The sequence below is a fragment of the Thrips palmi genome, unplaced genomic scaffold (genome assembly GCF_012932325.1).
Source record: "Thrips palmi isolate BJ-2018 unplaced genomic scaffold, TpBJ-2018v1 HiC_scaffold_1, whole genome shotgun sequence".
In the NCBI taxonomy this organism is placed as follows: Eukaryota; Metazoa; Arthropoda; class Insecta; order Thysanoptera; family Thripidae; genus Thrips; species Thrips palmi.
This window is the reverse complement of record NW_023144620.1, coordinates 12,778,228-12,805,629: the sequence shown is the minus strand read 5'-3', so window position 1 is coordinate 12,805,629 and position 27,402 is coordinate 12,778,228. Positions and strand designations below refer to the sequence as shown.

The 27,402-nt window shown below is 59.1% G+C and overlaps 2 protein-coding genes across 3 annotated transcripts in view; both read right to left on the bottom strand.

Moving 5' to 3' along the window:
* Nucleotides 1–478: 478 nt before the first annotated feature.
* Nucleotides 479–21,367, bottom strand: LOC117645503. Its single transcript, XM_034385799.1, has 3 exons — nucleotides 21,350–21,367; nucleotides 19,289–19,494; nucleotides 479–612 (listed from the first exon to the last, which is right to left on the bottom strand). The coding sequence occupies exons 1-3, from the start codon at nucleotides 21,365–21,367 to the stop codon at nucleotides 492–494; spliced, it is 345 nt and encodes a 114-aa protein (XP_034241690.1). The 3' UTR covers nucleotides 479–491.
* A 2,631-nt stretch (nucleotides 21,368–23,998) lies between these two features.
* LOC117640949 (ubiquitin carboxyl-terminal hydrolase 48-like) overlaps nucleotides 23,999–27,402 on the bottom strand; it is a 46,177-nt gene continuing 42,773 nt past the window's right edge. For both annotated transcript variants that reach the window (XM_034378039.1, XM_034378118.1), the window contains exons 20-21: nucleotides 26,498–26,573; nucleotides 23,999–24,809 (exon numbers count right to left, since the gene is read on the bottom strand). In XM_034378039.1, coding sequence (XP_034233930.1) covers nucleotides 24,784–24,809; nucleotides 26,498–26,573 — 102 coding nt within the window. In that variant the 3' untranslated portion in view covers nucleotides 23,999–24,783. The remainder of the gene's footprint in view (nucleotides 24,810–26,497; nucleotides 26,574–27,402) is intronic.

Here is a 27,402-nt window from a genome sequence, read left to right as displayed (position 1 = left end):
TCGGACGCGTTTTGAGCGCCAGAGTCGCTCTACGGGACTCAAACCGAACATGTGATCCCACCAATGGATTGCTCTCCGTACGAGCAATCCATTAGTGGGGTCACACGCTCGGTTCGAGTCCAGTCTATCGACATGTGGAGCTCAAAACGCGTCTAGGGTTTTAGCCGGCGGCGGAGCAGGTCTTCTGGCCCTCTGTGCGTGGCTGCCGAGTCTGCAGCAGGATGGAGTTCTCGCTTCTAGGCGACGGAGCGCTTCGGCCCTTTGAGGTTTACGACGCGGCCCGCCGCCCGAACGGAGGGAAACGGTGGGAAAGGGCGGGAAAGGGCCACACACCGTAAAGAAGTAGCGCCTCACTTCCGACGGGATCGCTTCATTTCGTCGGCGGGAAGCTCGGCTCACTGCGGCACGGCGGCACAAAATGCCAACCGAGAGCCGCCGACGACGACGACGAAGACGAGGCCGCGAGAAGCGGACGGTGCCACGCACTGCCATCAGCGAGAGCACATTGTCACAAACATCACGTCGATGGTAAACAGACAGTGTGTCCAAACCACAACCACGGCCACGGCGGCCAAGGCCCCGCATCCGCGCGGCGACGACGGTGGTGCCCATCTGCAATGGAGATTCGAAAATGAAGACGCAGACAATCGAATGAGATGCAGGACACTATCTAGACGCACACACACTGCCATTCTTTCTCGCACACACGGACGCTAACAATGCATCTCTCTCACTCACGCACACGCACGCATCCACACACTATACTCTTCATTCATTTCACCATAGTGCGGCTTCCGTTCGATAATCAATTAGAAAACAATCACCTTAATTTATCCGCTACCGAAGCGCGACGCTGCCGAGAAGATGACGTTCGGGGCGCGTTACGCCTCGTCATGGGCCTTCTTGAATGGGAAAGGAGGCACACCGCTCCGCGCCGCGCCACGCCACGCCGTTGAGGAAGAGGCGGGTATGGCCCGGTCGGCCAGGGGCCAGCCAGCCCTGTCGAGCGATTCCACTGCCCGTGCTCCTCTCTCTCTCTCTCTCTCTCTCTCTCTCTCTCTCTCTCTGTCTCTCTCCCTCTCTCTCTCTCTCTCTCTCTCTCTCCTCTCTCTCTCTCTCTCTCTCTCTCTCTCTCTCTCTCTCTCTCTCTCTCTCTCTCTCTCTGTGCCTCTCTTTCGCACCCCTCCGGCAAGTGCAAGAGAGCAAGAGAGACGGAGCGCCTGGCAAGGGCCGGGTAGGCTGTCCCGGCGCACAGGGCTGCGCGGCGGCACGGCCCGCCCGCTGCTGCCACGGCGGCACGGCGCGCTACCCAGCAGACTCATTCCGAGAGTCGTTTTCGTCGCTCTGTCTCTCTCGCGCCCGCAAGGAGCGACCCATGAGTGCGAGAGAGACAGAGCGACGAAAACGACTCTCGGAATCAGCCTGCAGTCCGGGCAAAAACGGGGCGCTCTTTTCGCCGCCGCTTCTGCTTTCCTTTGTCTCACTGCTGCTCCAGTACAGCACGCGCAGTCCAACACTTCAGGCGCGGGGAAATAATTTAGGCAAGAAAAAAAACAACAACAATGTTTGGCATTGTATTGCAGGGTTTTAAAAATCTCGTTGAAAGCTCCTTTCACCCGCAAACGAGGAAAGTAGCAGAGGTTTTCTTCGTTATAAAAGATTTTTCTTTGAATGTTGCAGTGAATAAGAAAAATGTACCGTGGATAAATTTTTCGCACAATGCTGGAATCAAATTCAAACTATTGAAGCTGAAATTTTACTGTGACGTAAAAAAAGAATTTGTTGTGGCAACATAAATGTAGGTTGATTTTGGGATGGCAAAAAAAAAGTTGTTCGGCGGACAATTAATTTGTTGTCAGAACGAAGACTTTGCTCTCACGACAAATAATTCGTGAGGTGTACAAGCATTTGACTTTTTTCATTTTTATGATATTTGGTCTTCCTGGCGATATCGTCCTTTGTCAGAACGAAATGTTTCGCTCTGACAACAAATTGATAGTACGCCTAACAACTTTTTTTTTAGCTATCCCAAAATCAACAATCGATAGGACAACAGATTCTTTTTTAACGTGCATTTTATACAGTATAAAAGACAAATTTACAAGACAAAAAAACAACAACACAAAGTTGCGTTTTGTCGCATCGTTCGAAAAGTCTCGTTCGGAAATGTGTTATGAGGTTGGCCGGCAGAAAGACGGCGGGTCTCGGCGGGGCTACTGGGGCGTAACGTAGGAAGGAGAGGCCTTGGCGGGGCTTTCAATTATCTGGCCAGAACACCAGAAGCTGAGCATCACACCGGAGGAGTGGTAAAAAGCGCCACAAAAACACAAGCAGAGAGAGAGAGAGAGAGAGAGAGAGAGAGAGAGAGAGAGAGAGAGAGAGAGAGAGAGAGAGAGAAAGCGGCGATGAAACGCGATGCAGTGCGCCCCTTGCATTGTGCGCTATGCATGCACGCTGCGACGCTGCTACTTCGATACTTCGATACATCGAAGCGGGGTCGCGTCGGGTCGTGACGGTAATCGAACGCCGCGGGATTGCCTGTCAAACAGAAGCCGCCGTAACACATGCACGTCTGTCTGCTGTCTAGCCCCGTGGGGAAGACTCGTGAACGTACTCTAAAAAAAGGAAAGTGAATTCGAAGGCACTAAAATCTATTTTACTGTTCACTTAATTTTGACTCCGCTTGGTTGCTAGTTTAAGTCATTATAATAACGTACTGCACGGCAAAAGTACCGCCTGGGATTCCCAGGCGCATCATGGGAAAAAGGGCCTATTTTCCAGGCACCGCCTGGGAATCCCAGGCGGTACTTTTGCCGTGTGGACAAAACCGATGACACATTCTTCTTAAATTTAAATTCAGGTTTTTTTTTGTTTGTTTTTAGTGTGCTGTTGCAGGGGCCGAGGGAAAATAGACGGCGTTCCGACGGTGTGGGCGCTTCATCTTATTTTCACTTCCGTTGGTTCTTCAAAAGGGCCACGTGTTTCAATGAATTGGTCAAGGTGTACCTTAATCCGCGTGTGCCCGAGGCGCAGCCCCGCGCCGCCCCGCGCCGCCCCGCGCCGCCCCGCGCCGCCTCGGTCTCGGTGGGGCCTTTGTGGGCCAGGCGTGGGAACGCCGGGCAGCCTCCATTCACCCAATCCCATCTCGTACGCCGTCAAAATCACCAATATTCACGTTGTTATTCGCTGGGTTCGACTGAGACTCGAGACTTAGGATGCCTTCAATACGGTAATTTTATCTACGCCAAAAAAGCGTTCGATGGGTATGTTTCCTCATTTTAAGAAATCTGGCGCTGTTTTTTGAGGGCGTTGAGAAAGCCGTCTTTCAAGAATTGGCATTTTAGTTTTCACGTAGTTCAAGTGTCTCTTGAACGTTGAGTACGGACATTTTTTGGTAGTGTCTCTATTTTTCTACTATATTTTTTTTGCAGATTGTTGGGAAATCATAAGTCCCCTTGCTCAACAGTCTTGTCAACAGTGGCTTAATAGCCCGGGCCAGTCCGGGATATGCAGGTTTTATCCAAGAGACTTTCCCCACCAAAACGTTATTAAGGTCTTTATTTTTGGCGTGGCGAGGCACACTGGTGGCGTGCGGCGGAGTGCAGTAGCGTGGGGCCGGTGGGGCCCATCTCTGCAAAAACGCCATTAACTGCTTGGCCTTTAGGTCGGCCATTTCCATCCCCGGTTCATCTCTCCTTGATCCTCTTGCCTCACGACGCACCGAGCTCCACGTCGCGGAGCGTTGCGCCGAGCGTTGCACGGAGACCGAGCGTTGCGCGGCTCCCGGGAGCCGCCAGCAGACTCATTCCGAGAGTCGTTTTCGTCGCTCTGTCTCTCTCGCACTCATGGGACGTTCGGTATAGGTGCGAGAGAGACAGAGCGGCGAAAACGACTCTCGGAATCAGAGAGCAGGCCACATTATACTTGGAGAGGAAGCTCCGCGCAATTCGAGTGGCAATCCCAGGCGAGCCGCCTCGCTGTTTTCTTGTCCCGTCCGCGCGTCCAAGTCTCCCGCACCAAAAAAAAAAGTTACAAAAAAAATTAGTTTGAAACTTTATTGATTTCTAATTGGAAATGGCGGTGCGAGGTCAGTGCTATGCTGCCTCCGAGCAGCGATGACCTGATCATTGGGGCAGAGCGAGAGAGGAAGGGGGAGGCAGGGAGGGGGAGAGAGAGGGGGGGAGAGAGAGGGAGACAGAGAGGGAGAGAGAGACAGAGAGAGAGACAAACATACAGACAGACAGACAGACAGACAGACAGACAGACAGACAGACAGACAGACAGACAGACAGACAGACAGACAGACGGTGACAGAGAAACACCTCGCGCGCCAGCAACACAACGACGCTATGATTCAATTAGAAACATGATGAAATAATGGTAAGATAAATCGAAAACAAAAGCGTCGTCGTAAAGGCCGGCAGCCGAACGGCCGGACGAACGGCCGGGCTGCAATTAGCTGGATGCACTCGCCGCTTTTTGCGGCGATGCTTTCTGCAGCCTGCAGCCCGCGGCCAATGCAGCACGCAAAACGCGAGCCGAATTCGGGGCCGTTGCACGCACAGTGGGCCAGAAGACCGGTGGTGGCGGCCAAAATTCTAGACGCGTTTTGAGCTCCAGAGTCGCTAAACAGGACTCGAACCGAACGTGCGACCCCACCAATCGACACCTCCTAGGAACAAGCGGCTATCTTCCAGGAGCTTCCAGACACTCGGCTATCTCGCAGTAGCTTCCAGACACTCGGCTATCTTTCAATAGCGTCCAGACACTCGGCTATCTTTCTGAGCGCTTCGGAGACTCGGCTAACTGCTTTCCCCACTTCCCGAGTTTGGGTGCGTATATATTTTAAACCAGTTGAAATGCCCTCACCGGGACCTAACCAAAATGTGTCAAAAGTTTGTCAGAGTAGATTAAAATCATGGCGTGAGCACGTCTTGATGAGTGTAACAAAGAAAAACGCTATCGAAAGGACAACCCTAACCTCTCCGCAGAAGTCAGTTAGCCGAGTCTCCGAAGCGCTCTGGAAGATAGCCGAGTGTCTGGACGCTATTGAAAGATAGCCGAGTGTCTGGAAGCTACTGAGAGATAGCCGAGTGTCTGGAAGCTCCTGGAAGATAGCCGCCTGTTCCTAGGAGGTGTCGCAATGATTCCTCGTTCAGAGAGCAGGACGAGCCATTCCGGAGGAGTCCCTTAATATCACTGATAACGCAAGATTCTTGATTATTGATTTTGGGCGCAGCTATACTTTTTCACTCAAATTTGGGTGAGGTAACCAGCACTACTCAAATTTCGACGATAAAATAGTCCTCAAACTTTACCTTAGCCAAAATATTAGTCCTGGACCTTTCTTCCATTCTCAGTTAATGGCGATTGAGAATGAATCTGTGCAGCAGCGGCCTCAGCCATGCGGTTTGATTATCCGCGACTCGGATGGCGGCGTCGTATGTTACCTTTTTCCCACCCGACCCAAGCACCTTAGGCCCCCAGCTGCCTGCAGGCCGATTCCGAACAGTGCTTTGGCCGCTCTGTCTCTCTCGCACTCACGCGGCGCGCGCGAGAGAGAGAGAGACAGAACAGCGGTGACGGGGAGGCCGGGCCGACCGGTGATGCCCGGCTCCCTTCGGGTCCTTCGGCACACATCACAGCGAGTCACGTAAGGACATTTATTACCCGTCTGCCCGTCAAAGCAGCGCGGCCGAGCCGCTCCACATCGCGTCCAGCGTGGCCTCCAGCGTGGACTCCAGCGTGGACTCCAGCGTGGACTCCAGCGTGGACTCCAGCGTGGACTCCAGCGTGGACTCCAGCGTGGACTCCAGCGTGGACTCCAGCGTGGACTCCAGCGTGGACTCCAGCGTGGACTCCAGCGTGGACTCCAGCGTGGACTCCAGCGTGGACTCAGCGTGGACTCCAGCGTGGACTCCAGCGTGGACTCCAGCGTGGACTCCAGCGTGGACTCCAGCGTGGACTCCAGCGTGGACTCCAGCGTGGACTGCGTGACTCCAGCGTGGACTCCAGCGTGGACTCCAGCGTGGACTCCAGCGTGGACTCCAGCGTGGACTCCAGCGTGGACTCCAGCGTGGACTCCAGCGTGGACTCCAGCGTGGACTCCAGCGTGGACTCCAGCGTGGACTCCAGCGTGGACTCCAGCGTGGACTCCAGCGTGGACTCCAGCGTGGACTCCAGCGTGGACTCCAGCGTGGACTCCAGCGTGGACTCCAGCGTGGACTCCAGCGTGGACTCCAGCGTGGACTCCAGCGTGGACTCCAGCGTGGACTCCAGTGTGGACTCCAGCGTGGACTCCAGCGTGGACTCCAGCGTGGACTCCAGTGTGGACCAGGGCGAGTGGCGGGACAGGCTGAAGCCTTTTCGGCCACTGCAGCCGAGACCCCGGAAACGGCCAAGGAAGGCGCGCGGCGGACTTTGAACAACAACAACAACAACAACAACGACAACAACAACAACAACAACAAGTTGCAGAGGACGCGCGTGCGCCGCGCAGTCCGACGACGAGATTGGCAACGATTGGCGCGCGCCCCGAAAATTACCTCCTCTTTTGGGGTTTCTCGGGTTGAAGCACTTGCAAACCAACGCGCCAGAAGTGCCATCCCCCCTCCACCGCCCCTCTCGCGGTAATAATGCTAATGACCGCAAGTACTCATTATTCAAACACTCCGCACCGCTTTGGGTGGAGTGGAGGGAGGGGGCGGCGGCGGGTAGAGAGAAGGGGGGCGTAGAGAGAAACGAATCATGAATGCAGAAATGGCTGCCAGTTGGACAAAATGGCGGACAAACGCATGACATGCATGCATAAACACTCTGTGTGTGTGTGTGTGTGTGTGTGTGTGTGTGTGTGTGTGTGTGTGTGTGTGTGCGGGCGCGCGCGCATATGTGTGTGTGCGGCAGAGTGCCCCCCAACTCTGCAGTTTGTCTCAAGAATAATAGCAAACTGCATATCTTTTTTTTTCACACGAGATGAGCATCGCACGCGTTGCCACGCAATCCGGGATGAATCAGAATGAATTGGTCAAATGGACGGCTACTCAGTGGCCCAGAGGACATCGGCGGCTAAAATTCTAGACGCGATCTGAGCTGAAGAGTTACCAAATGGGGCGCGAACCGAGCGTGCGACCACATCAATGGATTCCTCGTTCGGAGAGCAATCCATTGGTGGCTCGATTGGTGGGGTCACACGTTCGGTTCGAGACCCATTTAGCGACTCTGGAGCTCAAAACGCGTCCGGGATTTCGGCCGCCTCCGCCAGTCTTCTGGCCCACTGCGCTAATTGCGTACTTGGCCGCCTCGGCGGGCACGGTGGCACGGCATGGGATTCACACCTCGGCCTTGCGGTTCTTTCATTAATCCGCGCTCCGAGCGGAGTGACGGTGTGCTCGCGATCTGTTCCGATAAGGCGATAACGCGCCGACGCACGCCAAATTATTTATTTCGGCAACTCGGCCGGCCCGAATATAAACCGCGTGCCGACAAGGCGCGGCGCATCACGCGCCACCAACGCACGCGAGCCGCGCCGCCGACACACGCACACACGCGCGAGAGCATGTACCCTCCGTTTTATATTTAGGTAATTTACGACATCGTAAACGTCCATTCAGTTATTGTTTTCTGCATCGGTACCTCTGCAGCGAGTAATGAGCCCTCCTCCGGCAGCAGCTTCATTTCGCAGTCTCTCTCTCTCTCTCTCTCTCTCTCTCTCTCTCTCTCTCTCTCTCTCTCTCTCTCTCTCTCTCTCTCTCTCTCTCTCTCTCGTTCTTTCTTTCGACTCGTCGGTCTCTGCTCCACGTAAGGCGGCAGGTGAGTTGGAAATGCACGCGCAACTTGCAGTTCGGGAGTGGCGCTTTTCGGCACCGCATCCGCCTTCGCACAGTGGCCCAGAAGACCGGTGAAGGCGATCAAAATCCCGGACGCGTTTTGAGCTCCAGAGTCGCTAAATGGGACTCGAACCGAACGTGTGACCCCCACCAATGGATTGCTCGTTCGGAGAGCAATCCGTTGACGGGATCACACGTTCGGTTCGAGTTCCATTTAGCGACTCTGCAACTCAAAACGCGTTTAGAATTTTAGCCGCTGGCCCACTGTGTTTGCTCAGCCAGTTCCTCGTCGGCAACACGACGGCCTTGGTGTGTCCCAGCAGAGATTTTCGGGTCCTCGTGGGAGGTTCACGGTTCAACCCCCACTTCCCCCCTCCCCTTTTTTCCAGCCACAGCCCTCAGGGCCCTTGCGCCCTTCCGCCCTGGCGGCGATGGAGGGCGCCTTCCGTCAGCCAATTCGCGCCCTGCCAAGCCGATGGGGCGGGATTCGCACCTGGGCCGATGGGGGCGTGGCGGGGCGGGGTGGGGTGGGGTGGGGTGTGGTGTTCCGAGGGGCGGGGCCTCCATCGACCCGTAGTGTACACTGCGTACCCCCGCTGGGGCCCACACCACCACCACCACTTCTACCCCCGACCGACCAGGAATTTCGCAAAGGGCCCCCCAGTGCGGGCGGACTGCAGGCTGTTTCCTTACAGGGCTCCGGTCGCTCTGTCTCTCTCGCACCCGCGGGGCGCTCGCTGCGGGCGCGAGAGAGACAGAGCGAACCACTGTGCAGGGCGGCAGCGCGAACGGCGCGCCATCCTGGCGGAATTCTTGCCGAGTCACCACGACGTCGGCGCTGCGTCGCTCGGCGTCGCTCGCACAGTGGCGGAGCAGCGCGACACGCCAAGTCTTGGCCGGAGCGCCGCTAATTTATTAATAGACATTCGGCCGATGCTTTCGCCTGCTATGGCCTGGCGTGGCGTGGCGTGGCGTGGCGTGGCGTGGCGTGCCGTGGCGTGGCGTGGCGTGGCGTGCCATACATCAAGCAGCCAGCCGCCGTCCGGCGTTCGGCCCGGTTCGCTGCGGTTGTGAACTGATTATGGAGGCGAGAGGGCAGCAGCGCCCTGCGTCGCTCCGTCTCTCTCGCACCTCCGTGAACCGCCCCGGGGGTGCGACAGAGACAGAGCGACGAGACGGTCCTTCGGACTCGGGCGGCGGGGCAGGGCACTTCTCCGGGCCGAGGAAATTAATGGCAAGCACCCCGCCAGTCCGCGCCACGCACTGCGCGCCGCACTGCCACCACACTGCCTCCGCGGCCACGCTCCGGCCACGCTCCGAAACGGCCAAAGGGGTAGGCCATAAGCCAAGCCGGACCCACCCAAGTACAGCCAGTACACTGATTCCGCGTGAATCGTTTCCGTCGCTCTGTCACTCTCGCTCGCACCGGCACGGGACGCCACATGTGTGCTCAAGAGAGACAGTGCGATGACAACGACTCTCGGAATCAGTCTGCTGGCTGGAGCCACGCTCCGAGAACAGTGTCCTGGCGATGCACGCCAAGGAAGCCCATTTGTCGCATCGACTCTCATCGTAGTAAAAGCAAGCAGCCTACACCTTAAGACATCAACGCGTCCTTTTTTGTCCTTGTTCCGCCGCGTCGCGCCGCGTCGCGCTGCTGCCCGGCCACCGTATGATATATTGGGATGGCCCCCAGATTTATCGGCGCCTTCATTTCATTGAGTCGCTCTGTCTCCCTCGCACTCGTGGAGCGTCGACGCTGTCTCCGACGGGTGCGAGAGAGACAGAGCGGCGAAGCAATGCTCGAGGTCCGCTTGCAGCACGTGGATGCTACCGCGGAGGAGTCGCGGCCCTGGCGCCGAGAGCGCGCCGATGTCGTTCATCGAATTGCAGACAGTTTGGCCATGTGGGTTCGGCCATGAGGGTTTGGCCAAGACGGTTTGGCCATGAGGGTTTGGCTGTCACACGGCAAAAACGGAACCTGCTTTTCCCAGGAAGCCAATGGTGAAGGCATAGGTGCACTCTTAAAACCTTACGAAGTATTTTGAGCATACGTATAACAAACTAAAATACTTTGTTATACGAAGAAATAGTTCGTAAATTACGAAGTATTTTCTTTGTAAGCTTACGTATGCTCAAAATAATTTGTTATACAAACTACTTTTCTTTGTAAGGCCCAATATAGTTTGTAAAGTTTTCTCAGTGTGATTTCCAGGGAGTTCCTGGGAAGACCAGGAACCGTTTTTACCGTGCAGGGTTTGGCCATGAGGGTTTGGCCATCAGGATTTGGCCATCAAGGTTTGTCCATGCTGGTGAGGTCAGAAGGGAGTTGGTCATAAGGGGTTTGGGTTTGAGGGTTTGGCCATGAAGGTTTGACCATGAGTGTTTGCCTGGCCATGAGTGTTTGTCTGGCGATGAGAGTTTGGCCGGGCATGAGGGTTTAGCCCTACTTCCGCCTGCGTTACGAGTTTGACTCCAACTGCATCTGCGTCCAGCAAATCGTCACGACATTTTCACACAGCGACTCTAACTACCACCACCGAACGGTAAATATGCCTGCGGAGAATAATGACCGGTTTCCACGCGAGAGAAAAAAAAGCAAAGGAGTCCGTGCTGTTTGGTTTATTTGCATTGAATCCTCGCGGTGTCTATCGGGTTATTTGTCCGAGCCGCGTTCCAGCGCTGACTGAGAGTTTCTTCAATGAATGAATCACACACAGACATACTCACACACTCACTCACAGAAGGGGTGAGCGAAGGCCAGGCGAGGTCCTTCCTCTCATCCCTGCACCGGGCCAACGCCAACAACGCCAACAACGTCGTGTCCCCGCTATGATTTACCGGATCCCTGGGAGCAGACCGTCCAGCGAGCGCCAGCCAAGCCAAGCCCGGCCAAGCCAAGCCCGGCCAAGCCCGGAGTGGGGGGAATTTGTCACAGCAGGGACAGGGCCGGGGACGTTCAACACGACCGCCTATTAGTTGGTGTCGCCGGCCACGCGGCCAGGGGCCAGAGGCCAGAGGGCGGTAGGGCAGTGCGCGCAGCGCAGGTATGAAAAATTTCTCGGCATACGTTTCGGTGTGCGTTATCCGTCTGCAGAGGGCGCGACAGCTGCGGCTGTGGACGGCAAACTCCAGGATCCAGCAGCTGGGCTCCGGGCTTTAGGCTCCAGGCTCCAGTAGCTCGGGTCTAAGGCCGCAAGCTGCAGGTTCTCGTGGGTTTATTCTCCAGGCCCCGCAGTCTCCGGTCTCCAGCCTCTAGGTTCCAGGCCCCCAGCTCCAGGCTCCAGGCTCCAGGCTCCTGGCTTCTGGCTCTAGGCTCCTGGCTCCTGGCTCCAGGCTCCAGGCTTGGCTCCAGGCTCCAGGCTCCAGGCTCCTGGCTCCAGGCTCCTGGCTCCTGGCTCCTGGCTCCTGGCTCCTGACTCCTGGCTCCTGGCTCTAGGCTCCAGGCTCTATGCTCCAGGCTCCTGGCTCCTGGCTCCAGGCTCCTGGCTTCCAGGCTCCGGACACCACTCCCGGCCGCAGGCTGCAGCTCCAGGCTGCTCTGCAGACGCAAACTGCCCGCGCTCCTCCACTGCGCAGCAAATTGTTTTCACGGCGTCTAGACAACGGCCAGACGCGGCGAGTCGCCGGGTTAGCAGCCGCGCCAAGTTACCGCAGCCAAGACTCGGCGACGGACGAAAAAAAGACGCGGCGGCCGGCCCGGGTATTCGAACCGGGGACAAGACACCCACCCACCAGCAGCATGCGTTGGTGCCGGCCGCTGGAAAGCTGTAGCGACAATTACCTCCGCAATTCGTTTCGTCTCCGCTAGGGGCGCTGCCGGGCGCGGCGCGCTGCAGGCAGCCTGTCTGGCCAAATTGCCGGCCGTTGATACGTTCTGGCTTCTGTCTTGTCATATCAGATATGAGGGATGGCCCTGCCCGCCTGCCCGGCCTCTGGAACGCCACTCCGCTGCGCCGCCGGGAGCGCCGCGGCCGTCCGGTGTCTCCGCCGGCCTGGTGCCGCGAACGGCCCGGCCAGCCGTAGATAAATTGCCAATAATTGTCCGACTTGACCGTCGCGTCTCGCGGCGTCTCGCCGTCTCTCACGGCGACAGTGTGATTTCCGGGAAGCGCACCGCAGACGCCGGTAAAAAGTCCCGAGTAAATAAGCCGTCTATGAATAGATAAGTGCGACGGCCGGCCGGCCGGCCGGTTCGGTTTCGGCCGCGTTTTTTCCCGGCCGTCTGAGCGCCACCGCCACGCGGCCGCCGAGGAGGCCGACGCACAGTGGGCCAGAAGACCGGTGGAGGCGGCCAAAACTCTAGACGCGTTTTGAGCTGCAGAGTCGCTAAACAGGCCTCGAACCGAACGTGCGACCCCACCAATGGATTGCTCTCCGAACGAGGAATCCATTGGTGGGGTCACACGTTCGGTTCGGGGCTTGTTTAGCGACTCTGGAGCTCAAAACGCGTCTGGAGTTTTGTCCACCTCCACCGGCCCTCTGGCCCACTGTGCGACGAGGCCGAGGCCCCCGCCAGGATGACCGATCCGACACGCCAGTGCCAGGGGCGCCGACGACGCCGGCCTCTTAATTCCATCATCGGCAGCCTCGTCAAATCCATAACTTGGTTAAAAAGCGGCCGCAACCGCGCTTCACGTCGCGACGCCGGCGCTCCGCTCGGACAGACCCATTAACTAATTCGATGTCCACTTCCACTTGGTGCTTGGCGGCCCGGCGAGCGCGGGTGGCCGGGTGGGCCGCGGGCCGCCATTCGACGCTCATTGCTCCAATTAGGACTTGATTACCTCTTGCAGCAGACTGATTCCGAGAGTCGTGTTCGTCGCTCTGTCTCTCTCGCGCTCATGGGGCGTCCCGTATAGGTTCGAGAGGCACAGAGGAACGAAAACGACTCTCGGAAGCCTGCTCTTCGAACTCATGTCCGGCCATGAAGCGCGGCCCGCGGCGTGGACGACATGGACACGCGCGGACCGAGCCCCCATGGGAGCCCCCATGGGAACCATCCGATGACCCAAGGAAGCAAGGAGATGCCGGCTTGGGCCGCGCGGGGGCGCTGCGGCCGCCTGGCTGCAGAATGGCACAGCGTGGCACAGAATGGCACAGAATGGGCCACTTGCGGAGTAAGCCCCCATTTCCGAGGTCACCTCCGCTTCCCCCACAGCCCGCCCCGCCCCGCCCCGCCCCGCCCCGCCCCGCCCCGCGCAGACCGTCGGCGGCGGGAAGCGCGTCCCTCCCCCAACTTGTTCGCCAAATTTTTTCTCCCTCGCCACCCCCCTTTTCCAGGGGAGCCCCCTTTCTTTTTTTCCAGCGGGGCGTCCCAGCGTCCCGATGCGTTGCTGGCCATGATGGATCGGTGCTGGAGTTGCCGACAGTCCGCCTGTCTATCCGCCTGCCTGCCCGTCTAGTGTTATATGGGCTACTAATGCCTCCCGCACTCCGCCCCTTGCACTGCACCTCCTGCTCGGTCGCCGCGCCGTGCTTCGCCCTGCTGCGGTGCGGCTCGCGGTCGCGGCGGAGGATCGAATCCCGGCCGGATTCTTCTTTTCCTCGCTTTCCTTTTGTTTCCGCAGGGAATGCCGGCCGGGGACATGTCGCTGTACAATCAATCATAAATCAGAACAATATCAAGGCCTGCTGTCAGGCCTGGGCCCCGGCCTGGGCCGCCAACCCGTTTGTGTGAATTGGTCAGGCTTTTTGGCGTTCGCCGACAGGCTGTTTTTTCGAACGCGGCCCCAGCTGATTCCCTCCAGCAGTCGTTCTCGGAAACGGATTGAGCGGAGGGGGGGGGGGGCAGCTGGAGAGGAGGTCCACTGACTTGGCGATGAGCACCCGGCATTTTCAATCATCTCATCAAACGCATACAACAATGCCATTCCAGTCGGCCAACGCTTTAATTAGCGACGCACAGGACCAGGATGAAAATCAGGATTATCATAACGATCGATGGAAAGGTTTTCATGTCGATCGGCGGACGAAGGGCCGGCAGGACGCAGGACACGGCGCCAGTCGCGCGCGGGTCCTTCCCTCCGCTTGGGCCCGCGGCGCACAGTGGGCCAGAAGATCACTTGAGACGGCTAAAACACTAAACGCGTTTTGAGCTCCAGAGTCGCTAAATAGGAGTCGAACCGAACGCGTGACCCCACCAATGGATTCCTCTCCGAACGAGGAATCCGTTGGTGGGGTCACACGCTCGGTTCGAGTCCTGTTTAGCGACTGTGGAGCTCCAAACGCATCTAGAATTTCAGCCGCCAGCGCCGGTCTTCTGGCCCACTGTGGAGCGTCTCCGCAAACGTCCCCACAGCGTCCTCGCGGGCGTAGCGTCACCGTCAGCCTGCCGTGTCGTCACACGTCCGGCGGCGCTGCTCCTTTGTTTTTCTGCGTTTTTTCGCCTACACCGCGAGGCACCGCGCGGCATTCCGTCGCCGAGAAGGATATCCCGACCAGGAATGTGATAATTTAAGTGATAACATTTGCGGCGGAGCGCGCTAAAGCCGCCCTTTGAGGCGGTGCCGCGGTGCCGCGCGGTGGCAAGTGTCGCAAGGCGCGCTGCCGCCGTGGCCAAGCAGTCCCAGCAGCAGGCCGAGCCGCCGAGGGCAGGCCGTCCTGGCCGAGGAGAGGACCGGACTGCAGATGCTTTATTGCTCCACCTTGAGACTCTCGGCCGGACCGACCGACGCGGCCTCGCCTTGGGCGGCGAACGTCCCGGGTTCGAATACTGGAGCAGGCAGCCCGGTGTCTAATTTTCTTGGCTGAGCCGGCCACCCCGCCGCTCAAGAGTGAGGACCCAAAGTCGAGGCAAAAGTCGCAAAAGTACTGTACTGTTTCCACCATGTCCCCTCCCCCCTCTCTCTGGCGGTGATTCGCCGCCCGACTCGTTGATTGGCCCATCTCCACCGAGGCCCGTCCACCGCGACCTAGACGCCGGGGCGCCGGGGATCGAGCACCTCCCTGCCGCCGCCACTTCGGGCCCCGGAGTCTCTCGTCTCCCTCTTGCTTCCCGCGCGCACAGCGACACTCAGGAATGTCTCACTCCCGCGAACGCCGGGCAGCGTCGCATTTCGCCCACTTTTCCCCGAAATTAGTCGGCGTCTCGGGGAGGAACAGAGGAGAGGGCCGGCGCATTTCAAACTCCACAAGCGCCACGACCAAGAAATGCTTCATCAACATACCCGAATTCAAACAATTCAAACGAAAACGACGTCGAAACAGGAGCTTCCGAATTTCAATTTTGTCGTTTTGCGCGCGGGTTCTGGTCATCAACCTCACGGGCCGGGGTGACGGTGTGGCGCCGGGAGGCGCCGCGCTGCAGCCTGATTCCGAACGGCGCTTTCGCCGCCCTGTCTCTCTCGCACTCATGGGGCGCCCCGTGCAGGTGCGAGCGAGACCGAGCGTCGACGGCACTGTCCGGAAGCAACCTGCTGGTGGCGGTGCGGTACGCAGCGGTACGTCACCTGGGCCTCCACGGCGTCCTCCTCGGCGTCCTCGTCCTCCAAGCCTCGCGGGGCCTAATTGGCTCATTTAGATCGGAGCGTGTAAGGCACGCCTCACGGCACGCCTCTTCGGGGGGCTGCGGCGCTGCGGCGTGTGCGACCCGTTTTTATACAACGCAGGTCGGAAAAAACCGGCGTCGCGCGACACCCTGCCACTGCCAATAGTGAGTGTGTGTGTGTGTGGGGGGGGGGGGAGGAGGGGACCCGCTGGGGTGCGGATTCAGTGCCGCAGTGAGGAACTCCCGGAGCCAAATAATATTCAATTATTCGGTAACAACAAACGTTCTAAGACTGGACATTCATACGGACGCAAGAAAGCAGTTAAAATCCGCGTTTAAAATCATTCAGTATTGTTGTTGCCTGATTAGTTTCCTCATTCCGGCCTCGGCGGCGGCCTGGTGGGCGGCCCCCCGCGTTGGCCGAGGCCGAGGCAGGCGGCAGGGCGCGCAACGGCACGGCCTCGACTCGGACGCACCGCGCCGTGCCGCTGCGAGCCGCACGACACGAAATGTATGTTTTTGTGGCGCGCGCCGAACCACCTCATTCCGTATTCATAACCGCACGTGTAACGCCACCCCCTCCGGACAGCGCGGCGGACAAGACGCGGACGTCCACCACGACCACGACCTCCGCGTCGGCCACGGACGGAGCCACGCCGGTCGACTGGTCGGATTGATTCGTGTGAAGACCGAGGCCGCCACCGAGGCCGCCACCGAGGCCGCAACCGAGGCCGCCACCGAGGCCGCCACCGAGGCCGCCACCGAGGCCGCCACCGAGGCCGCCACCGAGGCCGCCACCGAGGCCGCCACCGAGGCCGCCACCGAGGCCGCCACCGAGGCCGCCACCGAGGCCGCCACCGAGGCCTCCACCGAGGCCGCCACGCCCCCGTCGACGCGGAGCCCGAAGCCCCTAGTGCACACACTGGCAATAACTCCCGGCCCCGGATGGCCACCGAACTAAACCTATATAGTGGACGTGGCGCGCGCCGCCGTCCCCTGCAGCGACCGCGCCGGGGGTGGGTCACGACGGTCACGACGGGGTGCTCCGGACGCACTGCCGCCGGTCCTGGGCCTGGCCGGGGCTGCCGCCGGGGCCGCCACACGGGGGCGTGGTGCAAAAACACGCGCAGGCTGGCCGGCAGCATGGTGCCCCGCCGCGCCCCGCCGCGCCAGAGACGGCTCCAAATTAAAGCAAAGTGCTTACTCCCCTTTTTGCCGCCGCCGCGCTGCGCTCTCTCTGTCACGCGCGAATCAAATAATGCCGTTCCGAAGCCGGAGCGGCACTGCACTGCCATGACGCCCGGGCCGTAAAGGTGCAGGCAGCGCACAGGGCACGCAGCAGAGAGCGGAACCACCCAGGCGAGCCACCGCGACGACGTCGAGGACGGGGAACAAGGTACTCAGGCAGTCCCACACCGATAAGGGTCTGCCTAGGCCCATCATGCCATTCAGTTTTGCCACAAAAGAAGACACAAATTGTATTCACGATGCAAAAGTGTCCAAAGGGTTGCCAACGTTATCCTGGGCTAATAGGCTAACGTTATCGAGCGATCGCTCCAGAAGATTACGCTTTGGCCAGCAGGCAGGCTGAGGTTGGCAACCCTTTCAACTCTGGTTCATCAGCATCATCAGAGGCACCTTTAAGGAAACAATGCAATTGGCGCTCCTTCTGACAGTCCGGCGGCACTGAGCGCTGAGCTGCTCCCCGAACTGCCCCCGCGTCGCGGCAAAGCGCTGCTACACTACAAGGCTCGGGGGGCGAGCCGACGGGGCGCGACGCGGCGGCACGACGGCGGCGACCTCCTCAACCCTCGCGCCGCCCCGCCGACTGCCGGGGAGAGGCCATAAAGCGGCGAAGCGGCGGCCAAGAACGGCGAAGGGAAGGCAAGGGAAGGACCAGCGGGGAATCAATCGCTATCTTTACAGCGTCTTCCCCCACCCCTCCCCCTCGCCACACGCGTCGCGCTGGGAGCGCTGGGCTCCTCCGGCACCATTTTAATATGGTGTCAGCGCCAGGCCGCCGGGCCGCCAGGACACAGGAACCAAGACAAATGAGCCTTCCGCCCCGCGCCCCTCCGCCGCCACCCTCCGCGCCCCCGCGACCCGCGCGCGACTCAAGACCTCGCCACCTCACCTCACGCCCGCGGCCAACGGTCCACGGAAAGCGAAAGGCGGGTGCACGGACGGACGGACGGACGGACAGACAGACAGACAGACAGACAGACAGACAGACAGACAGACAGACAGACAGACAGACAGACAGACGCACACAGAGCCGAAACGGCGCGGCCCGGACGATGTTGACCATTAATCCCCGACCGGCACACGCGCTGCGCTGCGCGGCTCGCCCGGCTCGGCGTCGTGTTCCGTGTTCCTCGAGGAGAGTTTCCAGAGGCTTTCCCGCGTACGGCAGGACGCACTACAAAGCCTTCAAACACATGTCCCCCCCCCCCCTCGACCACCCTCCCCCCGCCCACCAGGGCCCCACCAGGGCGCCGGCGACCGCAAGTCGGTTTGTACTACAACTACTGGTGTTCCCCGAGGAGCGAGCGCGGCCGGCGCGCGTTGCGGGGCGCTTGCACTCCGAGACGAGCACTTGGCGGTCTCTTCCAACCGCAGGCTCGGCTCGGCTCGGCTCGGCTCGCGGCTTCTGCTATAACTCCTGGGCGTGGGAGGCTCGCTCGCTGCCCCGGGCTTGACGAGGCCTAGGCCTAGGCGGCCCAGTCCGGATCTCGCTCTCTCTCTCACGCCTTCAATCACTCCACTATCGGCCGCTATCGCCGCAGCGATGCAGCACCCCATCTGGCCGGCCGACCCACTCGGCCCACCGTCGGCCTGCAGACCGATTCCGAGAGTCGTTTTCGTCGCTCTGTCTCTCCCGCGCCCATAAGAACGCCCCATGAGTGCGAGTGAGACAAAGCGACGAGACTCTCGGCATCAGTCTGCTGCCGCATGTGCGCCGCACGGCCCCCGAGTCCGCTTCCGAACGTCGCTCTGTCTCACTCGCACCCTCGCGGAGGGCGCCGCGCGAGCGAGAGAGACAGAGCGGAGGAGGGGTCGCATTCGAACGGAGCGGACGCCCGGCCTCACCAAGTAGTGCATCGCCATGCATCTTGCCGGCGCCCAGGCCTGTCAGCTCCTTTCCTTGCCCGGCTCGCGGTCAGGCCGAGGAAAACAGCCACGCCGATGACGCCCCTCGCAGCACTGCGAACAGCGCCGAGCCCCCGGCGGCAGGTAGGCAGCCGAAGTTCACACCGCGCACGCGTGCACTGTGATTGCCTACCTGTCAGGCAAGAGCCCCCGGCAGGTAGGCACTCAAGGCATACGCCACGCACGCGCGCACTATGGTTGCCTACCCGCCAGGCGCCATGCTGCACTGCGCACGCAGCACTACACAGCAAAATGCTCTTAGCGGGCAAATGCACGAGGGCGGCAGATATGCTCTTGGGCAGTTGGTTTCAATCTGAACAGTGACTCCACATTCCGCCCTTGCGTTCTGACAGAGACAACGGTTTGACGCGTCGTATGAATCTTTGAATGCACTCCTCTCTCAAGTACTTTTACGATGCTAATCATTATTTGGAAAATATGTCGCGGTAGACAAAAACCGTGTATTCTGAGTCGCGCGATTCGATTTCGGAGACTCGCCCTTTCAACCAACTCTCCGACACTCAAAACCGAAGGCTGATCTCCGGTTTGCGACAGCGGCGTCCGAAACGACTCGCGGCAGACGCAGCCCGGCTGCCGTCGCTCGGGACGGTATTTTGGTCAGAGCTCCCAAACCGTTGAAATTAGATGGGTATAGTAAGTGAGCCGATTGTAGATCTCGGGTTAAACTACAATCGGCTCGCTTACCATACCCCTCTAACTTACACAGTTTAGAAGTGGGAAGTGGGAATCAAGAAACTACCCGTAGCGGCGCTGGCCGCTTGGAGTTGAGGTTATGTTTCGGCCGGCGGCCGTTTCCACTCACCTGCTGACTTCAAATCGATGCAAAATGGTCTTGACATGTAGATCCACGCACGCCCAGACGTCCGCTTCAGCTGAGCAAATGTGCAGAGCAATGTGAAGCTGCGTCGACACAGCAAGCCGAGATCCTCTCACTAAACACGTTTCGAAACGTAAACACGCACGTCGCGCCGCGCCGACTCGAATTTTGACCGCGCGACTTCGGTGGCGCTGCGGCCGGGCGACAGTTGACAGTCGGCGTTCGCGCGCCAAGTTCGAACCGTCTGTTTGAAAACGATAAATCGATACTTTTGGGTGACGCGGAAGTCTGGATTTTCGTTTCCACCAGAGCGTGGACTTTTCAGTGGTTGACTGAAACCAGTTAAACTATCATTCGTATTATCAGATAACGGTGTTTTTGTGTAATTTTTCTTGTGTTGCGTTTTTTGTTTTTGCTAACTGCCTTTGATTGGAACCTGTAAATCCTAACCTTCTCATGTAAGTTCAAGTTGCCATTCGCGCCGGGCTATGCATTGTCGCTTAGTTTCGTGGACGGGCCTTCGCAACGAGCGCCAGAGGAGGCCATGTAAGCGCCGCCCCGCTGCTCCGGACAGCCGAGCGATTCAGGAGGTCGGTTCGTCGCTCTGTCTCTCTCGCACCCTTACGAAGAGCCCCGCGAGTGCGACAGAGACAGAGCGACGAGAACGACTCTTCTGGATCGCTCGGCAGCAGTAGTTATATTACAGGCAACGGCCGCATCGTGTATGTATGGCGACGTGCCGGAGAACAAGTGTGGAGAGGGGGAAGGGGGGGGGAGCAGGCGGCGACCGGAGGAGAATCAATCTCAAATAAAAGGCGTCGCCCGGGCGTGGAGGGGGAAACATAATAAGTGGAGAGTGGACACTGCGGGACGCGACCTCTGCGGGGGAGGGGGAGGGGGGAGGGGCGTCATATGACGGCCTCGGACTCTGGGACGTGACCGGGGGACTCCTCCACTAGAGGCACTAGGAGCGACTAGGGTGCAGCGCAGCGAGCGCAGCAGGGCGGAGGAATGTTGGCGTTGGCGGATCGCCGGCCGAGGGTTTAACAGTGGCGACAACGCGTCTGTCGCCCGATTCGTCGCTCATTCGTGCATTCGGCGGAGAAAGTCAAAACACGAACAACAGCCAATTGTCCAGGTGCGCTGCGTGGAGAGTGCTGGAGTGGAGCGGTGTGCCGGCGGTGCTGGAGAAGACACCTCGCCCTTTATTAATAGCCGGGGCAAGTATGGAGCGATCAGCCCCGGCGAGGCGGGCGGGGCGGGGCCGGGTGGCCAGTTGTGATATTTATTGATGGTTCGACGCGTGTCAGCTCACACAAGGAGGCGTGCTCCATCCGATTTGTTTAGACTTGCGAGCGGGATCACACGGTTGGCACGCCTCTGACGTCATCACCGACTTACAGTGGGCCAGAAGACCGCGGTGGTGGCGGTCAAGATTATAGACGCGTTTTGAGCTCCAGAGTCGCTAAACAAGACTCGAACCGAACGTGTGACCCCACCAATAGATTCCTCGTACGGAGAGCTATCCATTGGTGGGGTCACACGTTCGGTTCGAGTCCCATTTAGCGACTCTGGAGCTCAAAACGCGTCTAGAGTTTCGGCCGCCTCCACTCCACCGGCCTTCTGGCCCACTGTGCGACGCTGCCTGCTGCTCCGACATTTCTCCGGTCGTGTGGAATGCGATGCAAAATAGCAGCGTCGTTAGATCCGCTCCTTCCGAGCAACACCTGGGTGTGATGTGTCGCCTAGAACTGGGAGAGCGGCCTCTTCATTTGTCTCTTCGTCGGATGAATTTGTCTGTTCGGCGATGCACGCGTGTCACGCACGCCGCGACACGGCTGTTGTCCCCGCGGGGGGCACGGCACGCCACGGCACGCCACGGCACGCCACGCCATGGCACGGCAGTATCAGGTGTCGTCGGGCGCGGGATACCGCGCGTCTGTACAGCCACATGCGTGACATCTCCGGTACCGTCCCGCCCAAAAGTTGGTCCAGAGACAACAGGAAATCAATCGGGGTGGGTCAGCTGGCCTTGTCCTATAGTACCCCAGTTGACCAATCCATTTTTCCTATCGATACAAATATCACCGGAAATGCTATTTATGTATGTTTTAATTGACCTGCTCAACAGAGGTTCATCATATGATTTAAACCCTTTCAAATCATTTCTCTGCAGTAAGTATTACAATTCCTTCATTCGTATTAGGAGAATTTTTTCCTGTGAAGCCCAAGGTGCGTTTTCCAGCCATACTGTATTTTATTCACGTTTTTTTCTCTCTGTTACTTTATTAAATTGACTCGCAATACCGTCTCTCAATGCCAAGAGTCTCTTCTTTTTTCGGCGTCGTTGGTCAAGACGAACGGAAGAATCTTGCAGGATTTGTGTAAAGGCAGTTATATCCCCCGCATCGAAGAAAGGCGATGGAAAAAAACCGTCATTGATGAAGGAGTATTTTTTCCCCTTCTAGGAATGGGACTCATCAGAGTTGATTCGTTTTGTTAATCCAGAAAGAACAGAGGCAGGCCGTCGGGGAAAAGTAATGTGACAAATGAAAACAGCTCTCTTAACAAGAGAGTTAATTCGATTTCGGAGCCCTGAGCTGCCTCGCGCGGAGGGGAGGGGGGAGGTAAGGGCCGCGTGGGTGCTGTTGACTTAAAGCGTACCAGACGCACGCAATGCCACCAGCACAGCGCAGCGGGCGCAGCGGGTCCTGTCAGTAAAAATCGCGCGACAAATTTTCGGCCCCCAGGAGCGGTCGGGGATCCCCAGGGACTCGGCGCCACGCCGCGCCACGCCACGCCGCCCCGGCCCAGTCGAGCCGTCCATTCGCGGCCAAGAAAGTGCCACAATTTTTCGCGGCGCTCGCCACACTGTGGGCCTGCCCGCTCGGCCTGCAGGCTGATTCCGTGCAGCCGTTTCGTCGCTCCGTCTCTCTCGCACTCATGGGGCGTCCCGTAGCGGTGCGAGAGAGACAGAGCGACTGGGCTGGGGCTGCCGCGGGGGAAGGGCTGAGCGCGGGAAATGAGGCTTGGCGACACTCGCTCGGGGGGGGGGGGGGGGACGCCCCGCCGATTTGGGTGCAAATTGGCAGTTTGTCTGCAGTAAGGGCGCAAGGCGGCGCAGGGCGCCCGGCGCCAATCGTCTGCAGAGCGCCAGTGTCAGTCTGTGGCCTCGCGAACCCACCGAGTGCCTGGAGGACCAACGACGGCCTCATCCACCAGCGAAGAGGTCGCAGGGCTTCTCATGTTTACCTCCTGTTTAGGTAAGCACAGTGCTACGACTCGAACCGCACAAATGGCAGTACATATCGTTCGAAAAAGGAATGATTCGCCCCCTACTTGAAGACTGTGGAGCGCATATGGCGTGCTAGTGTTGTGTCCTTTGGCCCGCTCCGCAGACCCAGTCTTGTCATTCGGACAGCTTGAAGCGAGACTGCGTGGCGTGCGAATACCGTGCCGTTCTGCGGACACCGGCCGCGCGGATTATCGGCAGTAATAACCGAGTTTGCCGTCCATCACTGCAAGGAAGCGCCGAGAAGTCCCGGCCGGCCCGGCCCGACCCGGCCCGACCCGGCCCCACGCAACCCTACATTTTCACGGTCGATTTAACGGTCTTACCCCGCGCCCCGCCCCGCCCCGCCCCGCCCCGCCGCGGTGCCATCTCGCCGCTTCCTCTTCATAATCGGCTGGGGCCATTCTTATTCGTACAAGTGTTTCATCATGAGGCCTCGCGCTGCTTTTTGTGGCCATTGTGTGTTCAAGTGAAGGTAGATGATTCGGCCGCGGCAGCCCTGGCGGCCGGGCGCACGCTAAACCGCCATCAGGGCCTACAGTGCGGCCGCGCCACCGCCAGCCGCAGCCAGCCGCCCTAGGACTCCCTGGACAGCTTGTCCACGCGCAGCGCCCCCTCGTCCCGCCAGGCAGGGCCCAGCCTCACACCGCGGACCGAATCGCAGCTTCCTGTCTTCGCCCGAAAGCCCCCAGCCCTGTCGCAACCCGTTCTCCGTGTATGGCGGCTACTTGTCATTTCCGCCGAGTTCATCTTGTGTCGTCTTCATTTCGAGGGGACCTATTCAAAGGATCTTATCTGATCTTTTCTGTATAAAGAATCTTATCTGGAACGCAAGTGAATTTCACCCAGTTTGGCTATTTAGGACGGGTAAGAGAATGAGAGGAACAGAATTCTACAAGCACAACTGGTTTCTTTGGTCTTTATCTGAAATGCAAGTAAATTTAGCCAAGTTTGATCATTTGATACAGCTGCAAATCAAAATAATCCGTAATTGAATTCATGCAAACTTGGAAATGAGATCTGTTGAATAGAACCCCTTGATCTATTATTTTATCCCTTTCCTTTCTGCAGGCTCTCCTAGACCAAGGGTCAAGTCCCTCTCCTTTTGAACAGGGATCCTTAACTTAACTTAACGTATAACCAACACTGCTTTCATAACGTAACATAAGACAATGTTCGCTAAAGGTTAAGGGTACGGACTTATGAAAGTACTTGCAAAAGTATATCCACACAAATTCGAGACATAAAAAAATAACCTACCCTTTTGGAAAGGTGTTAGAAGTTAAGGGTAATAACTTTAACTCTTATGATAACGTTATGATGCCCTTATAAGGTAAGTTAAGGATCCCTGCTTTTGAGGAGAATGTGCAATTTCGTGAGAAAAGGAGAAATAGAACTCAGAGTTGTAAGGTGCACAGATTTTAATTCAAAATATCTAAAACCTTGTTACAAAACCGGAGCAGCTGACAAGAGGTAACGAGATTCCACCTTACTTACAGTATAAAAATTGAATACTTTTACATCAAGAAGTACATTCGTGAACAACCAATAAAAAAACAATCATCACGAACCTAACAGCCAGTGTGAAACAACCAACCCCAATAATATCAGTCCAACCCATTTCCATACATGAATAAAAATGTCACAGTCGACACAAAATGATTTAAACATACTCGAAAACCTAAAGAAATTGACTAATACGAAAAGTTACAGTCAATAGTATCGCTACAGAAATGATGCGGAAACAAAAAAAAAAACTTTAACAAGTAAAATAAATATCTGCTCGAGACACTGCGTCTCTTCCGTAAAACTTAAAACGTCAAGTAGAAGAATAGACACATCGCCGATAGCGGGGGGGACAGCACCCTGTCACACTATATACACGCAACACAATACTAACTAACTGTACACATTTCACTAGCCACAACCAGCGGGAGGTCTCGTCCATTTCGCCTCGCGCGGTCCGGACAGAGCAATGTCGGGCGATTCAGCGCCGCCTTGGCCCATCCGGGCACATGCCGCGCCCAAATATTGCCACTTTGGCGACATCTGGTCCTTCCCTTCCGCGCCGAGTGGCGCGCGTCGCGTCGCGTCGCACGGAGAGGCGTTGGCGCCGCTGTCCGGCCGGAGGGACGTCCGCGACGACCCGGAGGACCCGGAGCCAGAGTCCGAGCGGGGGGCTGGACGCCTACCTCGACGACAGCAGCCCGGTACCTGCAACACCGACAACGAACACGGATTAAGACAATGGACTGACGCGCGGGGCCTGACTCTGACCCGGCAGGGCCGGCGGGGCCGCGCCGCGAGCATCAAAATCAGCCATTCGTACCCAGCGGGCCGCCGTGGCGTGGCGTGGCAGCCACCCCTCTGGCAAAGACAGCCTCCACCGAGCCCACTTCCATAAATCTCATCTCGAGCCAGCAGCGTCGGCGGCGGGGCCCCGCCTCGCCCTGCCTCGCCCTGCCTGCAGACTGCCGCCCCGCCCCGCCCCGCCAGGCGCATTAGCGGCGCCGCCACCAAGTAGTCCCACATTGTGGTCCCACGCTGCCGTTTGCAAAACGGACGGGCCGCCCGGGGCACCTGCAGCAGGACCTGGTGCAGGACGCCAGCAGCAGCACCTTATTATCACCGTAATCGCAGCCATTACACCGCGCTGCTCGCTCTCTCGCTCCTGCGCTAACCACTGACCTTCTCATTCGCCCTCTCCCTCCCTCCCCCACCCCCTCGCCCCTCGGCGACACCCTGCGCCCCGCGACCGGCCCCGCGACCAGCCCCCCGAGGCCCGCGGCGCGGCGGCGCGGCGGCCGGCCGTGGGAGAGTGACAACTTCCGCCGCGCACTGCGAGCCGCGCCGCGCGAGTCCCCGGGGCCGCCGCCTATATCCACGGCGGGGCGGGGCCAGCAGCCACAGCAGCGGCCGCATAACTTTTCACTTTCGATCGGCGATAACCATCCGTGGCGGGCTGACGCTGGCTGGCGGGTAGGTCCAGCCGGCTATAAATCTGTGGCAATCGATGGGCCGATCTGCCTAATCGTCGCACCGCGCTACCACCACGCGGCCAGCCGACCAGGCCGACCCAAAGGGCAGAGCGGAGCACAGCGACGGCGAGAGGACCCGGGAGCGGTTCGACACCCCGACGCACAGTGGGCCAGAAGATCGGTGGAGGCGGCCGGAACTCTAGGCGCGTTTTGAGTTCCAGAGTCGCTAAACAAGACTCGAGCCGAACGTGTGACCCAACCAATGGATTCCTCGATCGGAGAGCAATCCATTGGTGGGGGTCACACGGTCGGTTCGAGTCCCATTTAGCGACTCTGGAACTCAAAACGCTAGAGTTTGGTCCGCCTCCACCGGTCTTCTGGCCCACTGTGCGACGGGTCCTTCCTCGGCCCGGCCCCACCTCCCCCAGCACAACAAGCACAGGGCAGGGCGGCGCCCCGCCACCGCTGCAGCAGCAGCGCGTAATCTTGCCGACGCACCGCAGCCGCAAGACTTCTTGCACGCGTCTGGTCGCAAAGACCCCCTTGATGAAAGACAAACTGGGTCGGTCTCCGCGCTAATCCCCCGTCCTTGGGCGGGGCGGGGCGGGGCAGGGCGGGATGGGCCCCGTGCTTGTAGTGTTGAGCCCCGGCCATCACCCTTGACTGCTCCTTGGGGAGCGGCTCGCCAGCCTCGGCCGCCCCGAACCACCTCCGGAGGCTCGGGGGGGGGGGGGGGGGGGGGGGTCATCGGGTCAGCCGACGCCAACCAGCGGCCCCAGCAGCACGAAGCGCGCGCACCAAAAACCGACACCCGATCGGGTACTCGAACCCGGGTCGACGGCACGACGCCGCAACAGGTGCCGTTCCCTTCGCCGCCCAGTGCAGCCCGCCCTTTTTGCCTCAACGTGATACACAGCGACTCACCTTTGAATCCCTCCTCCGGCGCGGAGCTCTTGATGTAGTCGTCCATGATGGAGGCGTCCTCGGAGGGCTCGTCGGCCTGCGAGACAAGAGAAAGACGGCGTTAGTCTGGACCGTCAAGACGGAAATGAGACCCAGCTGGCAAGCGATTCCGATGACTCGTTTCGTCGCTCTGTCTCTCTCACTCGCACCCGCACGGAAGACACTGTGAGTGCGACAGAGACAGAGCGACGAGGCGACTCTTCAGGCCGCGGCCCACCTGCCCGGCGCGTGGTGCGTCGCGGGGCCACGGGGTGGCCTGCCCCCGCGCCGCCCCCGCGCCGCCCCCGCGAGACGACATGACGCGGGGCGTGGCGGCGCGGCGGCGCACGGCACATTAACTCTGCACACATTTCCAGTTTATGGCTGCCCTCCGCGGCGCGCCCTGCCCGCGCCCTGCCCGCCGTGGCGACATGCCAATTTCGAGGCCGCGCGCCGAACCGCCGTCCGAGCAGCACGAGGAACAGGCGGGAACAAGGAACAACCCCCGCGAGGCCGCGCGCCGAACCGCCGTCCGAGCAGCACGAGGAACAGGCGGGAACAAGGAACAACCCCCGCGAGGCCGCGCGCCGAACCGCCGTCCGAGCAGCACGAGGAACAGGCGGGAACAAGGAACAACCCCCGCGAGGCCGCGCGCCGAACCGCCGTCCGAGCAGCACGAGGAACAGGCGGGAACAAGGAACAACCCCCGCGAGGCCGCGCGCCGAACCGCCGTCCGAGCAGCACGAGGAACAGGCGGGAACAAGGAACAACCCCCGCGAGGCCGCGCGCCGAACCGCCGTCCGAGCAGCACGAGGAACAGGCGGGAACAAGGAACAACCCCCGCGAGGCCGCGCGCCGAACCGCCGTCCGAGCAGCACGAGGAACAG